This window comes from Zalophus californianus, chromosome 4 (assembly GCF_009762305.2).
Source record: "Zalophus californianus isolate mZalCal1 chromosome 4, mZalCal1.pri.v2, whole genome shotgun sequence".
Classification (NCBI taxonomy): domain Eukaryota; kingdom Metazoa; phylum Chordata; class Mammalia; order Carnivora; family Otariidae; genus Zalophus; species Zalophus californianus.
The window spans coordinates 25,557,654-25,572,628 of NC_045598.1; the positions used below are offsets into that span (position 1 = coordinate 25,557,654).

Consider the following 14,975-nt stretch of genomic DNA (forward strand, 5'->3'; position numbering starts at 1 on the left):
TCGTCCCCAAGGCTGCTCCTTAGACCTTTGAAGACAGTGTCAGTGTCCCACAAGTCCTTACTATTTCAATGGGCCCTACTCCCTGGGCTCTGGCCAGTTCAGGACAGCTTCACCTTCCTAGGAGTTTACATAAGCCATTCCAATGCATTGAATGTTCGTGGCCTCAGGCCAAATCCATACGTTGAAGCCCTAATCTTCAGTGTGATGGTATCCTCAGGAGGGCCCTTGGCAAGTGATTGGGGTTAGTGACCACACAAGCTGAGGAAACGACCAGAGCCCTCTCTCTGCCTTGTCAGGACAGGAAGAAGGCTGCCGTCTGCAGGCTAGGAGAGGAACTTCACTAGATACTGAATCTGCGGGCATCTTGATCTTGGACTGTTTGGGCTCCAGAACCATGAGAAATAAATATCTGGTGTTTAAGCCACCCACGGTATTTTCCTACAGAGGCCTGATCATTTGTCTTAGAGCCTGTCTGCAAAGTGTCCAAATGTGCATAATGAATATGCTGAGCTGGGGTATATGACTAAGGTGATAGTTGTGGACAGGCACCCTCTGGACATTTTCTGGGGGCCCGGAGACAAGGGCGGGGATTTGGGGAGGGATGCTAAGGGCTGTGCCCCTGTATTACTCAGTCTTATCACATGGGCAGCACCCTGAAGCAGCTCTCCGTTATTTCTGGAGTCACACACTATTCCCCTTCACCTAGGGAGAGGCATGGGGAGCGGTGGGATGAGCACGGACGTTGGAGTCAGACAGCCTAGTTATATCAACACTCTGAACCTCATTCTCTTCATCTGCCTTCATCTGGGCAATAATAGCATCCACGTAAGACTATAGAGAATAAATGCATGGGATTTTATGATAAAACAAGTGAGCATGTGGGGAGTGGGGAGCATATAGTAGGCTCTCAACAAGTGTTATTCCTCCTCTCTTTCCCCATCTAACCCAAGTGAATCTATGCGGCTTCCTTGATTCCATCTGGAGCCCTAAGTGCCTGTGCTCTGGGTCTGGCAGAAAGCCTGAGAAGCTTCTTAGGAAGTGTGCATTAGCTGCCTGGTGTTCACAGCACACTCACTAGTCTGATGCCTCTTGCCCTCTGCCTCGTTCCTAAATTTGGCTTAAGCCAAATTAAGCATGGGCTTTGGCATGTTATTGGACACCTTCCCTGGCCTTGGCTTCCTGCACGATGGCTCTGAGGCCGCTGCTGCCCCAGCATGCCCGTCTCCTCTCCCGCACAGCCTGACACCTTGGTGAGGGGAGACACAGAACTAGTAGCTTCAGATGGGGCCAGTCCTTGGCCGATCACCAGGGTCTGACTCCCTGCCAGGGCCTTTGTCTTGGGCACCAGGGAAGGTACAGGAAGGGACATTTTACTTGCTTCTGGGAGAGTTTCCAAAGTAACAGGGATGGTGAGCAGATGCACTGAAAAGCTAAACACAAGCATCAGTGGAAACAAATAAATATTCTGGAGAAACAGTCACATGCACAGGAAAGTCCTGCCACTGACTGAGGCATCTGTGACTTCTGTCGTCCCCATCAGAGGAGGTCTCGTTAAGGGCAGGGGCTGTGTCTGATCCATCAGTCTGGGGCTCTGGAGGCAGAGGGTTCACTCTTCTCCATCACACCAGGGCTCCCAAGGACAGGGCCATGTCTCCTGCCGCAGACCGGGGCCCTTGGAGTCAGGGCTGTCTCTTCCACATCTAGTCCAGGGGCTGTGTCACCCCATCACACCATGAATTAGAGCCCAGGGCTGTTCATCTCCTTCGCAGCTGGGAATATTTCCTGGTAACACTGTGTGAGCTAAGTCATCCAATTTACACCCACAGTGCATGTGGCAACTGGGAGCATCCCCAGGGTGGGCATTCCTATGAAACCTCCAAGCCCGAGGCTCTGTTGCAGGGATGGTAGTAATTAGAAGTGATTATAATTTCTGTGCATTATTAATAACACACGAAACAGAAGACAAATGTAATAATGAAAATGTTGTGAGGTGTCATGAACACACAGTAATTGGAATAATAAGTAAAGAATGAGTTTATGTAATGAGATCAATGAGGCAAGAGCTTAAGGAATGTGTGCATTTGTGGTCCCGGATAATCCCATTCAAGAAAAATTTCCCCCAGAACTACTTAGCTGAGGATGTTTTCCCGGAGAAGGAAAGAGCTGCTGGTGGCCAGACACTGAACCTACATGGGTGAACGTGTAGGTCTGAATGTGTGTCTGGGTCAGGGTGGGTGGAGGCTCTGGGGAATGGTTATGGGAGAAAGGAAAAACTTTGGGATGATTTAACTGGTCAGAATGGAATTCTGCATCTATTTGTCTTAGTGTGTGCCCTCTGAGACTGTAAAATGTTATTGGTTTAGATAAGTAACAGTAAAAAGGTTACTAGCAAAATGGTGATAATTATATGGCACCCCACTGGTTTATGTAAATCATGTCATCTAATCTGGAATGAAGCCTGTGAGTTGCCTATTGCTATCTCTGTTTTATAAGTGAGGAAGCTGGGGCCGAGGGCATTTGGTGGCCTGCCCAAGATCTAACAGCTGGTAAGTGGCTGAGCAGAGACCTGACCTTGACCCTGTGTGACTGTGCAGCCCCAGCTGGGTCCATCTCGCCAGCCTGTTTACAACTCTCCTCCGCTGAGCCCCAGGCTCCACAGAGATGTCTCTGGCTGGGCTGACCTCACAACCCCTGTTTCAGTCAGTGTGGTACTGCGTCTAGCTCTCTGGCATATTGGGGTCTCATGCAAGTTTTCACTGTAAGCCCGAGTTCCATGCTAACAGTGAGCACTAACCCAGCCTGTGTTCTGCCCGGCCCTATGCTGAGAGTCCTGAGTGAGCAGAGCCATCAACCTTATAAATGAGGGCCAGCCAGCAATTGTCCCCACTCCCTGGGATATCACCCTACCTCCTCCCACCCACGGGGCCCAGAGCTCCGGAGAGCCTTCTTCAGAGTCTGGCAAGGAGGTTAGGCCTCCCACCTAAGGCCCCGCAGCAGCAAGTGTGTGCTAAGGCAGTCCCCGAAACCCAGGCCTCTTAGCCTCTGGGCCCACGTGTTTCACTACCTCATAGCAGTCGACTAAACTTCGGCCCACCCCATTAGTGAAGCAAAATGAAAGCACGTGACCACCTACCAACACACCTTGGCAGAGGCGAACTCCACAGGCGCCGTCTGCCCCCCAGGCACGTGATGCGGGCTGTGCCCTCCAGACGGTACCCGGGGAAGCAGGAGAAGGTCAAGGTGTCGCCTACGCCAAACTGTAAGCCCTTCCGGATGCTGTAGGCTGGGACCTCAGGCTCCTCGCAGGGCTCCAAATCATATTCTGGAAAAGGAGCAGGAGAGCTGGGGTCAGAGGCAGAATGTGGAAACATACACACAAAAACACCAGGGAGAAGAGGGCCAGAGATAAAGACAGAGAGAGGTCAGAATACATACACACTGACCCACAAAAGGCAAAGAGAAAAGAAGAATGATCCTAAGAGGAACAGAGGCACAGAGACATAGAGTGAGGTGAGCAGCACCATGTTTTTGGAAGTGAGGACACCTCACCGCTGCAAGCAGAGAGAGGACGGGGTGTTTCTGGAAGCACGCTTCCTGAGAGTATTTATGAGGCTCCTCATGACTTGACCTTTCCCTCCTTTGTCCCTTCATCCCCATATTAACCCTAAGCCTCTGGGCTCGAAGAGTCTCCTGCCTCTCTCTCCCTAGGCATTGACCCAGATAAATTCAATCAGCTTGGTTCTAGAGGGTCAGAACGTATAACCCAGCCAAGGGCAACTTACATCAGGAGAAAGAATCCAAATGCTTCACTCAAACTATGTCTCTGCAATGCTGGCGCTTGAGGCAGATGGCAAGCATGATGGGATGGCATTTATCAGCCAGGGATCTGCCCGATACCTCTAGTGACAGTACAGAAGTGACAATTTCCATTGTGCCCAAGGGTATCTCCCTTCTGGGACACAGTGCCCCAGGGCTCTATGTGGTAAAGAGAAGGAGGGTCCCTCAGATGGAATGAGGCACAGTGGCTGGATATGTCCCACAGGCCAGACCTGCCCAGGCCCATGGCAGGTGGCTTCTGTTGGAGGGACAACGTTGGGTTGAGTGGGGCCATGTCCCAGTTCCTAGAGGCCAGATATCTCTTGCCCAATCCGGGGGGAATCAGAGTGATGAGAAGGGGGGCTCTGTGAAGCAATGGGACAAGAGTGGTGGGGGTACTTGGGACCAGAGCAGTGAAGGGGCCATTTTCTTCCCGAATGCCAAATTAAAGAGCATTCTTTTCAGGATTCCTCAACACAGAGATAAATATCTATTATTACTAAATTAGTGTTGCTGAAGAAGTCCCCACATAAGACTCAAATACTCCAATATGTGAATTTCAAATACCCTTACTCTTTTTTTTTTTTTTTAATTGCCGGGGTCATGAAAAAGTGGAAGTGAAACCGCGGAAGAATCTGGAATTACTAGGGTAGGAGGGAACGTCCTAATCCAACCAGCTGGGTAGGTGATTTTCAGAGTGGATCTTAAACACCTTCAGGGAAGATTTCCCCAAAACCTGCTTCCCAGCCCATTACGGGGAGGTCCTCCTTGTGTCTAACCCAACTACCTTTTGCTGCGGTGGTGAGGTCATTCTCCCAGGGACTGGAAAGTGGATCAATATCCATCTGCTGGGAAGACCAGAGGCTGGCAGCAGAGGGAAAGGCAGAATGTTCTGCCATCTCTTCCCCGCCAAGGGACCTCGACATGCTTTACCTGCGAAAGTGATGTTGAATCCTTCGTAGGACATGGAGAAATCGGAAATGAAGCGGACCTGGGCAGTGAAGTTGCCATAGAGTCCGGCGCTGATGGGGGCCGGCAACCGCGAGCCGGTCAGCTGTCTCAGGGGCTGTGAGAAGCTGCCGTTCTCGGTGATGAGGAGGTAATCATGGCCGCTCTCCAGGTGGAAGGTGTGGAATGTAAAGAACACACCTGCCAAGAGACCGGAAGGGTCCGGGTGACAAACAGATGGCTGCAGCAGCCCCCATGCGAGACGGGGTCAGCACAAATATTTCTGACTTGTGGATGTCTATCAGTGGGGAGGGGTGCGAGCATGCACTGATGAATACATACAGGTGAACCGGAATGAACGGGCCTGAATGATCCGGAACATGCCATTTGCCCACAGGTCAGGGAGAAGGACACTGCTTTATGGTTGTCAAATTTGAAAGATTTATGGCTAGGCCCGTGAGAATGCTGCATAGCCTTTCATTCATTCGCGGGTTCACTCATTCATTTCTCAACAAATGTTTATATTTGCCGAGTGCTTCCTCCGGGCTAGGATCCAGGGCCAGGGAGGAGCAAGGGGATATAGGAGATAGTCAACAAACAGCTAGAGTACAGAGTGATAAATGCTCTATCAAATGTAGTTCCGAGTGTGCCGGGGGCAGAATGGCAAGCCCTAAACAAAAGCAATAATATTCACTAACATTTCAGCACTAACTATCTGTGTGTCACTAAGCCATGTGTTTTCGTTGCCCTGTAGTTGGCCCCTCTCAACTGGAAGAGAAGATCTGAAAACCCAGTTAATCCCACCAATAACTCTATGACCTGGGTATGACTACCCCTCATCTCCATTTTACACCTGAGGAAACTGAGGCATAAAGAGATAAAGTCACTTGTCCAGGGTCACCCAGCTAGCAGGTGGCAGAGCCGGGATCTGGGGGCAGTCTGACTGCAGGGCTGTGTAATCAACTGCTCCACCACACTGCTTCTCACGCTATGGAGAGGGAACAGGCAGTAGGAGTGGTCAGGCGGCGAGACAGGTCAGGCAGTGAGAAAGATGGGGGGGCAGGATCTCAACACCCAAAGCGGCTCCTGGACTTGTCCACATGGCAGTCGTGTTTAGGTGGGCATATGTGTAAATGCAAGCCCACCCAGACATCAGCGTGCCCACGGGAATATTTGCCATGGACGTGCTAAGGGCAGGTGCTTGGCTAGACTAGGGGGGCTGGATCCACTTGCTATTCAAAGTCCATGGACCAGCAGCTTGCGCCTCGCCTGTGAGCTTGTTAGAAATGCAGAATCTCAGCCTCTGTCACAGACCTTCCAAATCAGAATCTGCATGCTAACAAGATCCCCAAGAGATCTGTAGGCACATGAAAGTTTGAGGAATACTTCTCTAGATAATTACTGACAAGTTTTTTTGATAAATGATGGTTGGATCCAAGCTTTCAATGCTAAAATATTTTAGATGGTTTCATCGTCTTGCTTCTCTGTTGACAGGAGCTGGTGATCCCAGAGTATTTGGGATTCTATCGGTGGGGATAGGGGAAACAAAACCCCATAGAGGTGGTAGAACCAGGCATGCAGCTTGTAAATGTGCCTGGGCAACTGAGATGCAGCTATTGATCTATTTCCTCAAGGGAACAGATCCTAAGCACCTAAGTGCCAGGCCTGGGCTAAGCAGTAAGAAAGATCTCCCAGTTTAGTGGAGGAGACAGACACATCCATGGTGAAGAGTCCAGAATGGGGGCGTAGAAGAAGAGTGCCAACTATGCCCGGGGGGTTGGGAAGACTTCACAGGGTCACAGTCTTTGACAGGAGGGGTGTGAGCATTTTGGGGATGCACAGGTGTGTGTGCCCACATGTATCCTGCCCTCCCAACACATAAACGCCAGTGCACACGAGCAAGCGTTCTTAGTATACAGAGCTTGGGAAAAGTCTCGGTGGAATATACGTCCTTTCCCTCCTGGCTAGAGCGCGGGTTGAGTGGAGAGTGGATCAAACACAGGACGGGGAATTGGGAGTTGATGAAGCACTAAGCCTCGCACTCTATTCTTTAGCGTGCACGCACTCTATTCTTTAGCGTGCACGCACTCTATTCTTTAGCGTGCACGCACTCTATTCTTTAGCGTGCACGCACTCTATTCTTTAGCGTGCACGCACTCTATTCTTTAGCGTGCACGCACTCTATTCTTTAGCGTGCACGCACTCTATTCTTTAGCGTGCACGCACTCTATTCTTTAGCGTGCACGCACTCTATTCTTTAGCGTGCACGCACTCTATTCTTTAGCGTGCACGCACTCTATTCTTTAGCGTGCACGCACTCTATTCTTTAGCGTGCACGCACTCTATTCTTTAGCGTGCACGCACTCTATTCTTTAGCGTGCACGCACTCTATTCTTTAGCGTGCACGCACTCTATTCTTTAGCGTGCACGCACTCTATTCTTTAGCGTGCACGCACTCTATTCTTTAGCGTGCACGCACTCTATTCTTTAGCGTGCACGCACTCTATTCTTTAGCGTGCACGCACTCTATTCTTTAGCGTGCACGCACTCTATTCTTTAGCGTGCACGCACTCTATTCTTTAGCGTGCACGCACTCTATTCTTTAGCGTGCACGCACTCTATTCTTTAGCGTGCACGCACTCTATTCTTTAGCGTGCACGCACTCTATTCTTTAGCGTGCACGCACTCTATTCTTTAGCGTGCACGCACTCTATTCTTTAGCGTGCACGCACTCTATTCTTTAGCGTGCACGCACTCTATTCTTTAGCGTGCACGCACTCTATTCTTTAGCGTGCACGCACTCTATTCTTTAGCGTGCACGCACTCTATTCTTTAGCGTGCACGCACTCTATTCTTTAGCGTGCACGCACTCTATTCTTTAGCGTGCACGCACTCTATTCTTTAGCGTGCACGCACTCTATTCTTTAGCGTGCACGCACTCTATTCTTTAGCGTGCACGCACTCTATTCTTTAGCGTGCACGCACTCTATTCTTTAGCGTGCACGCACTCTATTCTTTAGCGTGCAAACACAGCTCCTCCGTACGAGTAAACATTTGGCTGGCATTCTAAGGATGAGTAAACAACTGAGATGAAGTCCTGGGGTTTCCCAGCTGTGCTGATTGCTTGGGGCTCTTTTGGCCGTTGTGAGAAAATGAAGACATTGTCACAGAGATAGAGAGGCCCCGTGTTGGGAGTTTGAATCCAGATTTGGTGTGACAGATGCACACACAAACCAATACCTCACTGGAGTGACATGCCGAGTCCTATGAAGGATGTGGATACCACGCCAAGCAGACATGCAGAGCTGTGGAAAAGGCATGGGTTTTGGTGGCGGGAGCACAGACCTGGGTCAACAGCCCATCTACGAGCTGAAGGGTCTGAGCTGAAGTTGCTCAGTGTGTCCTGAGTTCTAGTTTCCTCCACTATATCATGGGGATGATAGCCTTTCCTCATAGGTAACATTTAATTCTTGGAGCAAGGAACAATTAGGATAGCAGATGCACAGCCCACAGCATGGTGTCCGGCACACAGTAGGTATTCTTTTTGCTCAGCTTGTCTAACTTCCAGGCAGCCTTATGGGTTGAAAAAATGTCAGTTCTGGGGTCTCAGCAAGGGCACGTTCTTTGGACTCCTGAATTGTCCGTTCCCTTTGGCTGGGAATTTGAACAATTCTGAATTTCACAGAGTTCTGAGTTTCCCCAGCTGTTCCTCTGCCTGCTAGGGATCAATCAGAGTCAGTAGCCTAATGGATCTGTTAACCTGAGAAACTCTTACAGGCATTGCCCTCCGGAGAAGGGTCTGGGTTCAGTTTAACTCAATTCATATAAATATTTCTTGAGTTCCTTACGTGCCAGACATAGAGCCGGCACCTGGGAAAGCTGCAGGAAACAAGGCAGGCATGTCTCTCAAAGAGCTTAGAGTCTGTGTGGGGGGAGCAGGAAGGCACAGGATCATGTGGGAGCCCATGGAGGGGAACCCAACTCATACCCAGGGCTGGGGAGAAGGGGTCGCGAAGGTTCATTAGAGCAAGTGAGTTCAGAAGATGAAGGGCTGGCCACACAAGAGGGAGGGTGGAGAGGGTGCAGGGGGAGAAAGTGTTCAGAGAGAATAGCATCCCAATGCACAAAGCTCTAGAGGACAATGAAAGCCTGGGAAGTTCTAGAAACGGAGAAAGCTTCAACGTAGCTAGGACTTAGTAGTTACAGGGCTCGGAAGGAGGCTGAGAAAGGTGAGCAAGGGCTACAGGCTCATACCAGCTATTTTACAATTTCGAGCTCTATGCCTTATAAGGGTCTGGTGAAGACTTTAAGTGGTTCTAAGGAAGAAGTGACCTGGTCACACATCAGTGACCCCGTGTCAATTCTCTGCCTGGAACACCTCTTGTCCTGGCTAATTTTTGCTCATCGCTGAAGACTGGCCTAAGTTTCAACTTCAGGACACCTACCTAACCAAGCCTTCAAGCTGGCCTCTGGATGTTTGCCACCTCTATCTGCTCTTGGCCATGGTACATGAGATGGTCTATCTCTACCACTGGACTGTAAACTTCCTGAAGGCAGGCAACGCTGGAGTAGCTTGTGCCACTGGGTTTTCCTAGCATCCAGGGTAAGTGCAAGTATAAAATAAGCATTTGCTAAATATCTGAATTGCATTGACTTCTAGGCAAAGACACATATAGAAAGGCATAGAGAAACATACCCCCCCTATGATTACAGATGCCAGATAGAAAATCACGACTATTGGGGTTGTTCCTCTAAGGATCATGAGGGGCTGCCTTTCTTGCCCTCTTGATGCCACAGAGGAGCTTCTGGCTCCTGCAATGGCCAACTCTGGCCCAGACTTGCTGGAAACAGCTCTGCAAGATGAACAAGGATGCTGCCCTGATCCCTCCTCTCCTCTATGGGGAGAAGGGGACAACGGGGCCTCACCCTGGCTGTCTGGAGGGTCCTTTGTCCCCAAGAAGCTGCACACCATCCTAATCCCAGTGAGGTGAGGCCTATTAGAGGCAAAAGTGAAAGCACTTAAGCACATGTGAGGAGACTTTAAGTGACTTTTCTTACAAATTTTCTTTTTTTACACAAATAGTATCATTTACATGTAACACAGTTTATTGCTCAAAATTAGAAAACAGTGAGAAGATAAAATAGGGTAAGATAAGAGAGTAGTAGCAACTAACATCTTGCGGTGTATCTTTTCAGTTTTCTATGCACATATCCTTGTTTATTTTTTATAAACTATGTTCTTTTGGCAAACATCTCTTTTGACTTAACAACATATTGCAACTACTCCTGTAGGTCTTTAAATTTTTATTTTTTAAAAATATTTTATTATTTTAGAGAGAGAGAAAGAGACAGGGAGAGGGGCAGTGGGAAAGGGAGGAGAAGAAATTTAAGAAGACTCCATGCTCAGCATGGAGCCCGACACGGGGCTCAATCCCATGACCCTGAGATCATGACCTGAGCTGAAATCAAGAGGTTGGTCGCTTAACCGACTGAGGCACCCAGGCACCCCTACTCCTGTAGATCTTTAAATATTCTCTTCCATTATGCCTTTTATTAGCTGCACAGTATTGCATTTTAGCAGCTGCACAGTATTGCATTTAACATTTCCTTATCAATGGACATTTGAGTAGCTAATCTTCCAATTAATAAAGTGTTTTAGGAAGCATCCTTGCAGCTGAATCTTGATGTACAGTTGTACTTATTTTTTTTCATATCAATTCCAAGGAGTGGAATTGCTGGGTCCAAAGGCACATATATTTTGAAGGCTTTGGATTCACATCACGGAACCATCATCCAGAGAGTTTCAACCATTTCATAAAATGTCAGCGTTGAAGAAGAGTATTTGTGTCTGCACACTGTCTCCCACACTGTTATGATTTTCTCTGCTGACTTGAAAAAAGAAATGATATTTCATTACTGGTTAAATTTGCATTTCTTTAATTATGAGTGGGGTCAATGTCCTTTCATTTCTTTTTCTTCTGTTATGAAGCATTTATAGCTTGTCTCATTTTACAGGACCAGAGACCAGACATATTTTTCTTTAAGATTTTTAAGAGCTCTTCATGCATCAGGTTGGTAATCTTTAGTTGATTATATATGTTGAAAATAATTTTGTCCACTTACTATCTGAAATTTCTTTTCTCTTTAAAGTCTTTATTGTTATGTTAATCACCATACATTACATCATTAGTTTTTGATGTAGTGTTCCATGATTCATTGTTTGTGCATAACACCCACTGCTCCACGCAGAACGTGCCCTCTTTAATACCCATTACCAGGCTAACCCATCCCCCCACCCCCCTCCCCTCTAGAACCCTGTTTATTTTTCAGAGCCCATCATCTCTCATGGTTCATCTCCCCCTCCGATTTACTCCCCTTCATTCTTCCCCTCCTGCTATATCCTTCTTTTTGTTTTTTTCTTAACATATATTGCATTATTTGTTTCAGAAGTACAGATCTGTGATTCAACAGTCTTGCACAATTCACAGCGCTCACCATAGCACATACCCTCCCCAAGGTCTATCACCCAGCCACCCCATCCCTCCCACCCCCCACCACTCCAGCAACACTGTTTGTTTCCTGAGATTAAGAATTCCTCATATCAGTGAGGTCCTATGATACATGTCTTTCTCTGATTGACTTATTTCACTCAGCATAACACCTTCCGGTTCCATCCACGTCGTTGCAAATGGCAAGATCTCATTCCTTTTGAAGGCTGCATAATATTCCATTGTGTATATATACCACCTCTTCTTTATCCATTCATCTGTTGATGGACATCTTGGCTCTTTCCACAGTTTGGCTATTGTGGACATTGCTGCTATAAACATCGGGGTGCATGTACCCCTTTGGGTCCTTACATTTGTATCTTTGGGGTAAATACCCAGTAGTGCAATTGCTGGATCGTATGGTAGCTCTATTTTCAACTGTTTGAGGAACCTCCATACTGTTTTCCAGAGGGTTGCACCAGCTTGCATTCCCACTAACAGTGTAGGAGGGTTCCCCTTTCTCCACATCCCCGCCAACATCTCTCATTTCCTGACCTGTTAATTCTAGCCATTCTGACTGGTGTGAGGTGGTATCTCATTGAGGTTTTGATTTGGATTTCCCTGATGCCGAGCGATGTTGAGCACTTTTTCATGTGTCTGTTGGCCATTTCGATGTCTTCTTTGGAAAAATGTCTGTTCATGTCTTCTGCCCATTTCTTGATTGGATTATTTGTTCTTTGGGTGTTGAGTTTGATAAGTTCTTGAGAGATTTTGGATACTAGTCCTTTATCTGATATGTCATTTGCAAATGTTTTCTCCCATTCTGTCAGTTGTCTTTTGGTTTTGTGGACTGTTTCTTTTGCTGTGCAAAAGCTTTTGATCTTGATGAAATCCCAATACTTCATTTTTGCCCTTGCTTCCCTTGCCTTTGGTGATGTTTCTAGGAAGAAGTTGCTGCGGCTGAGGTCGAAGAGGTTGCTACCTGTGTTCTCCTTTAGGATTTTGATGGACTCCTGTCTTACATTTAGGTCTTTCAACCATTTGAAGTCTATTTTTGTGTGTGGTGTAAGGAAATGGTCCAGTTTCATTCTTCTGCATGTGGCTGTCCAATTTTCCCAACACCATTTGTTGAAGAGACTTTTTTCCATTGGACATTCTTTCCTGCTTTGTGAAAGATTAGTTGACCATAGAGTTGAGGGTCCATTTCTGGGCTCTCAATTCTGTTCCATTGATCTATGTGTCTGTTTTTGTGCCAGTACCCTACTGTCTTGATGATGACAGGTTTGTAATAGACCTTGAAGTCCGGAATTGTGATGCCGCCAGCTTTGCTTTTCCTTTTCAACATTCCTCTGGCTATTCGGGGTCTCTTCTGGTTCCATACAAATTTTAGGATTATTTCTTCCATTTCTTTGAAAAAAGTGAATGGTATTTTGATGGCGATTGCATTGAATGTGTAGATTGCTCTAGGTAGCATTGACATCTTCACAATGTTTGTTCTTCCAATCCATGAGCATGGAACGTTTTTCCATTTCTTTGTGTCTTCCTCAGTTTCTTTCATGAGTATTTTATAGTTTTCTGAGTACAGATCCTTTGCCTCTTTGGTTAGATTTATTCCTAGGTATCTTATGGTTTTGGGTGCAATTGTAAATGGGATCGACTCCTTGATTTGCCTCTCTTCTGTCTTGTTGTTGGTGTATAGGAATGCCACTGATTTCTGTGCATTGATTTTATATCCTGCCACTTTACTGAATTCCTGTATGAGTTCTAACAGTTTTGGGGTGGAATCTTTTGGGTTTTCCACATACAGTATCATATCATCTGCAAAGAGTGAGAGTTTGACTTCCTCTTTGCCGATTTGGATGCCTTTGATTTCTTTTTGTTGTCTGATTGCTGTGGCTAGGACTTCTAATACTATGTTGAATAGCAGTGGTGAGAGTGGACATCCCTGCCGCGTTCCTGACCTTAGGGGGAAAGCTCTCAGCCTTTCCCCATTGAGAAGGATATTCGCTGTAGGTTTTTCATAGATGGCTTTTATGATATTGAGGTATGTACCCTCTATCCCTATACTCTGAAGAGTTTTGATCAAGAAAGGATGCTGTACTTTGTCAAATGCTTTTTCTGCATCTATTGAGAGGATCATATGATTCTTGTTCTTTCTTTTGTTAATGTATTGTATCACATTGATTGATCTGTGGATGTTGAACCAACCTTGCAGCCCAGGGATAAATCCCACTTGGTCGTGGTGAATAATCCTTTTAATGTACTGTTGGATCCTATTGGCTAGTATTTTGGTGAGAATTTTTGCATCCATGTTCATCCAGGATATTGGTCTGTGATTCTCCTTTTTGATGGGGTCTTTTTCTGGTTTGGGGATCAAGGTAATGGTGGCCTCATAAAACAAGGTTGGAAGTTTTCCTCCCATTTCTATTTTTTGGAACAGTTTCAGAAGAATAGGTATTAATTCTTCTTGAAATGTTTGGTAGAATTCCCCTGGGAAGCCATCTGGCCCTGGGCTTTTGTTTGTTGGGAGATTTTTGATGACTGCTTCAATTTCCTTAGTGGGTATAGGTCTGTTCAGGTTTTCTATTTCTTCCTGGTTTAGTTTTGGTAGTTGATACATCTCTAGGAATGCATCCATTTCTTCCAGGTTATCTAATTTGCTGGCATAGAGTTGCTCATAATATGTTCTTAGAATTGTTTGTATTTCTTTGGTGTTGGTTGTGATCTCTCCTCTTTCATTCATGATTTTGTTGATTTGGGTCATTTCTCTTTTCTTTTTGATATGTCTGGCCAGGGGTTTATCAATCTTGTTAATTCTTCCAAAGAACCAGCTCCTAGTTTCGTTGATCTGTTCTACTGTTCTTTTGGTTTCTAGTTCATTGATTTCTGCTCTGATCTTTATGATTTCTCTTCTCCTGCTGGGTTTAGGCTTTATTTGCTGTTCTTTCTCTAGCTCCTTTAGGTGTAGGGTTAGGTTGTGTATTTGAGACCTTTCTTGTTTCTTGAGAAAGGCTTGTATTGCTATATACTTTCCTCTCAGGACTGCCTTTGCTGTATCCCAAAGATTTTGAACAGTTGTGTTTTCATTTTCATTGGTTTCCATGAATTTTTTTTAATTCTCTTTTAATTTCCTGGTTGACCCATTCATTCTTTAGTAGGATGCTCTTTAGCCTCCATGTATTTGAGTTCTTTCCGACTTTCCTCTTGTGATTGAGTTCTAGTTTCAAAGCATTGTGGTCTGAATAATCCCAATCTTTTGGTACCGGTGGAGACCTGATTTGTGACCTAGGATGTGATCTATTCTGGAGAATGTTCCATGGGCACTAGAGAAGAATGTGTATTCCGTTGCTTTGGGATGGAATGTTCTGAATATGTCTGTGAAGTCCATTTGGTCCAGTGTGTCGTTTAAAGTCTTTATTTCCTTGTTGATCTTTTGCTTAGATGATCTGTCCATTTCAGTCAGGGGGGTGTTAAAGTCCCCCACTATTATTGTATTGTTGTCAATGTGTTTCTCTGCTTTTGTTATTAATTGCCTTATATAATTGGCTGCTCCCATGTTCGGGGCATAGATATTTACAATTGTTAGATCTTCTTGTTGGATAGACCCTTTAAGTAGGATATAGTGTCCTTCCTCATCTCTTATTACAGTCTTTGTTTTAACATCTAATTTGTCTGATATAAGGATTGCCACCCCAGCTTTCTTTTGGTGTCCATTAGCATGGT

General features: G+C 46.2%; 1 protein-coding gene across 1 annotated transcript in view; it reads right to left on the reverse strand.

Annotated features, from left to right (window-relative positions):
- The window catches only part of CSMD2 (CUB and Sushi multiple domains 2), a 594,848-nt gene that overhangs the window by 180,644 nt on the left and 399,229 nt on the right, over window positions 1-14,975 (reverse strand). The window contains exons 20-21 of the mRNA XM_027615123.2: window positions 4,750-4,965; window positions 3,134-3,322 (exon numbers count right to left, since the gene is read on the reverse strand). Coding sequence (XP_027470924.1) covers window positions 3,134-3,322; window positions 4,750-4,965 — 405 coding nt within the window. The remainder of the gene's footprint in view (window positions 1-3,133; window positions 3,323-4,749; window positions 4,966-14,975) is intronic.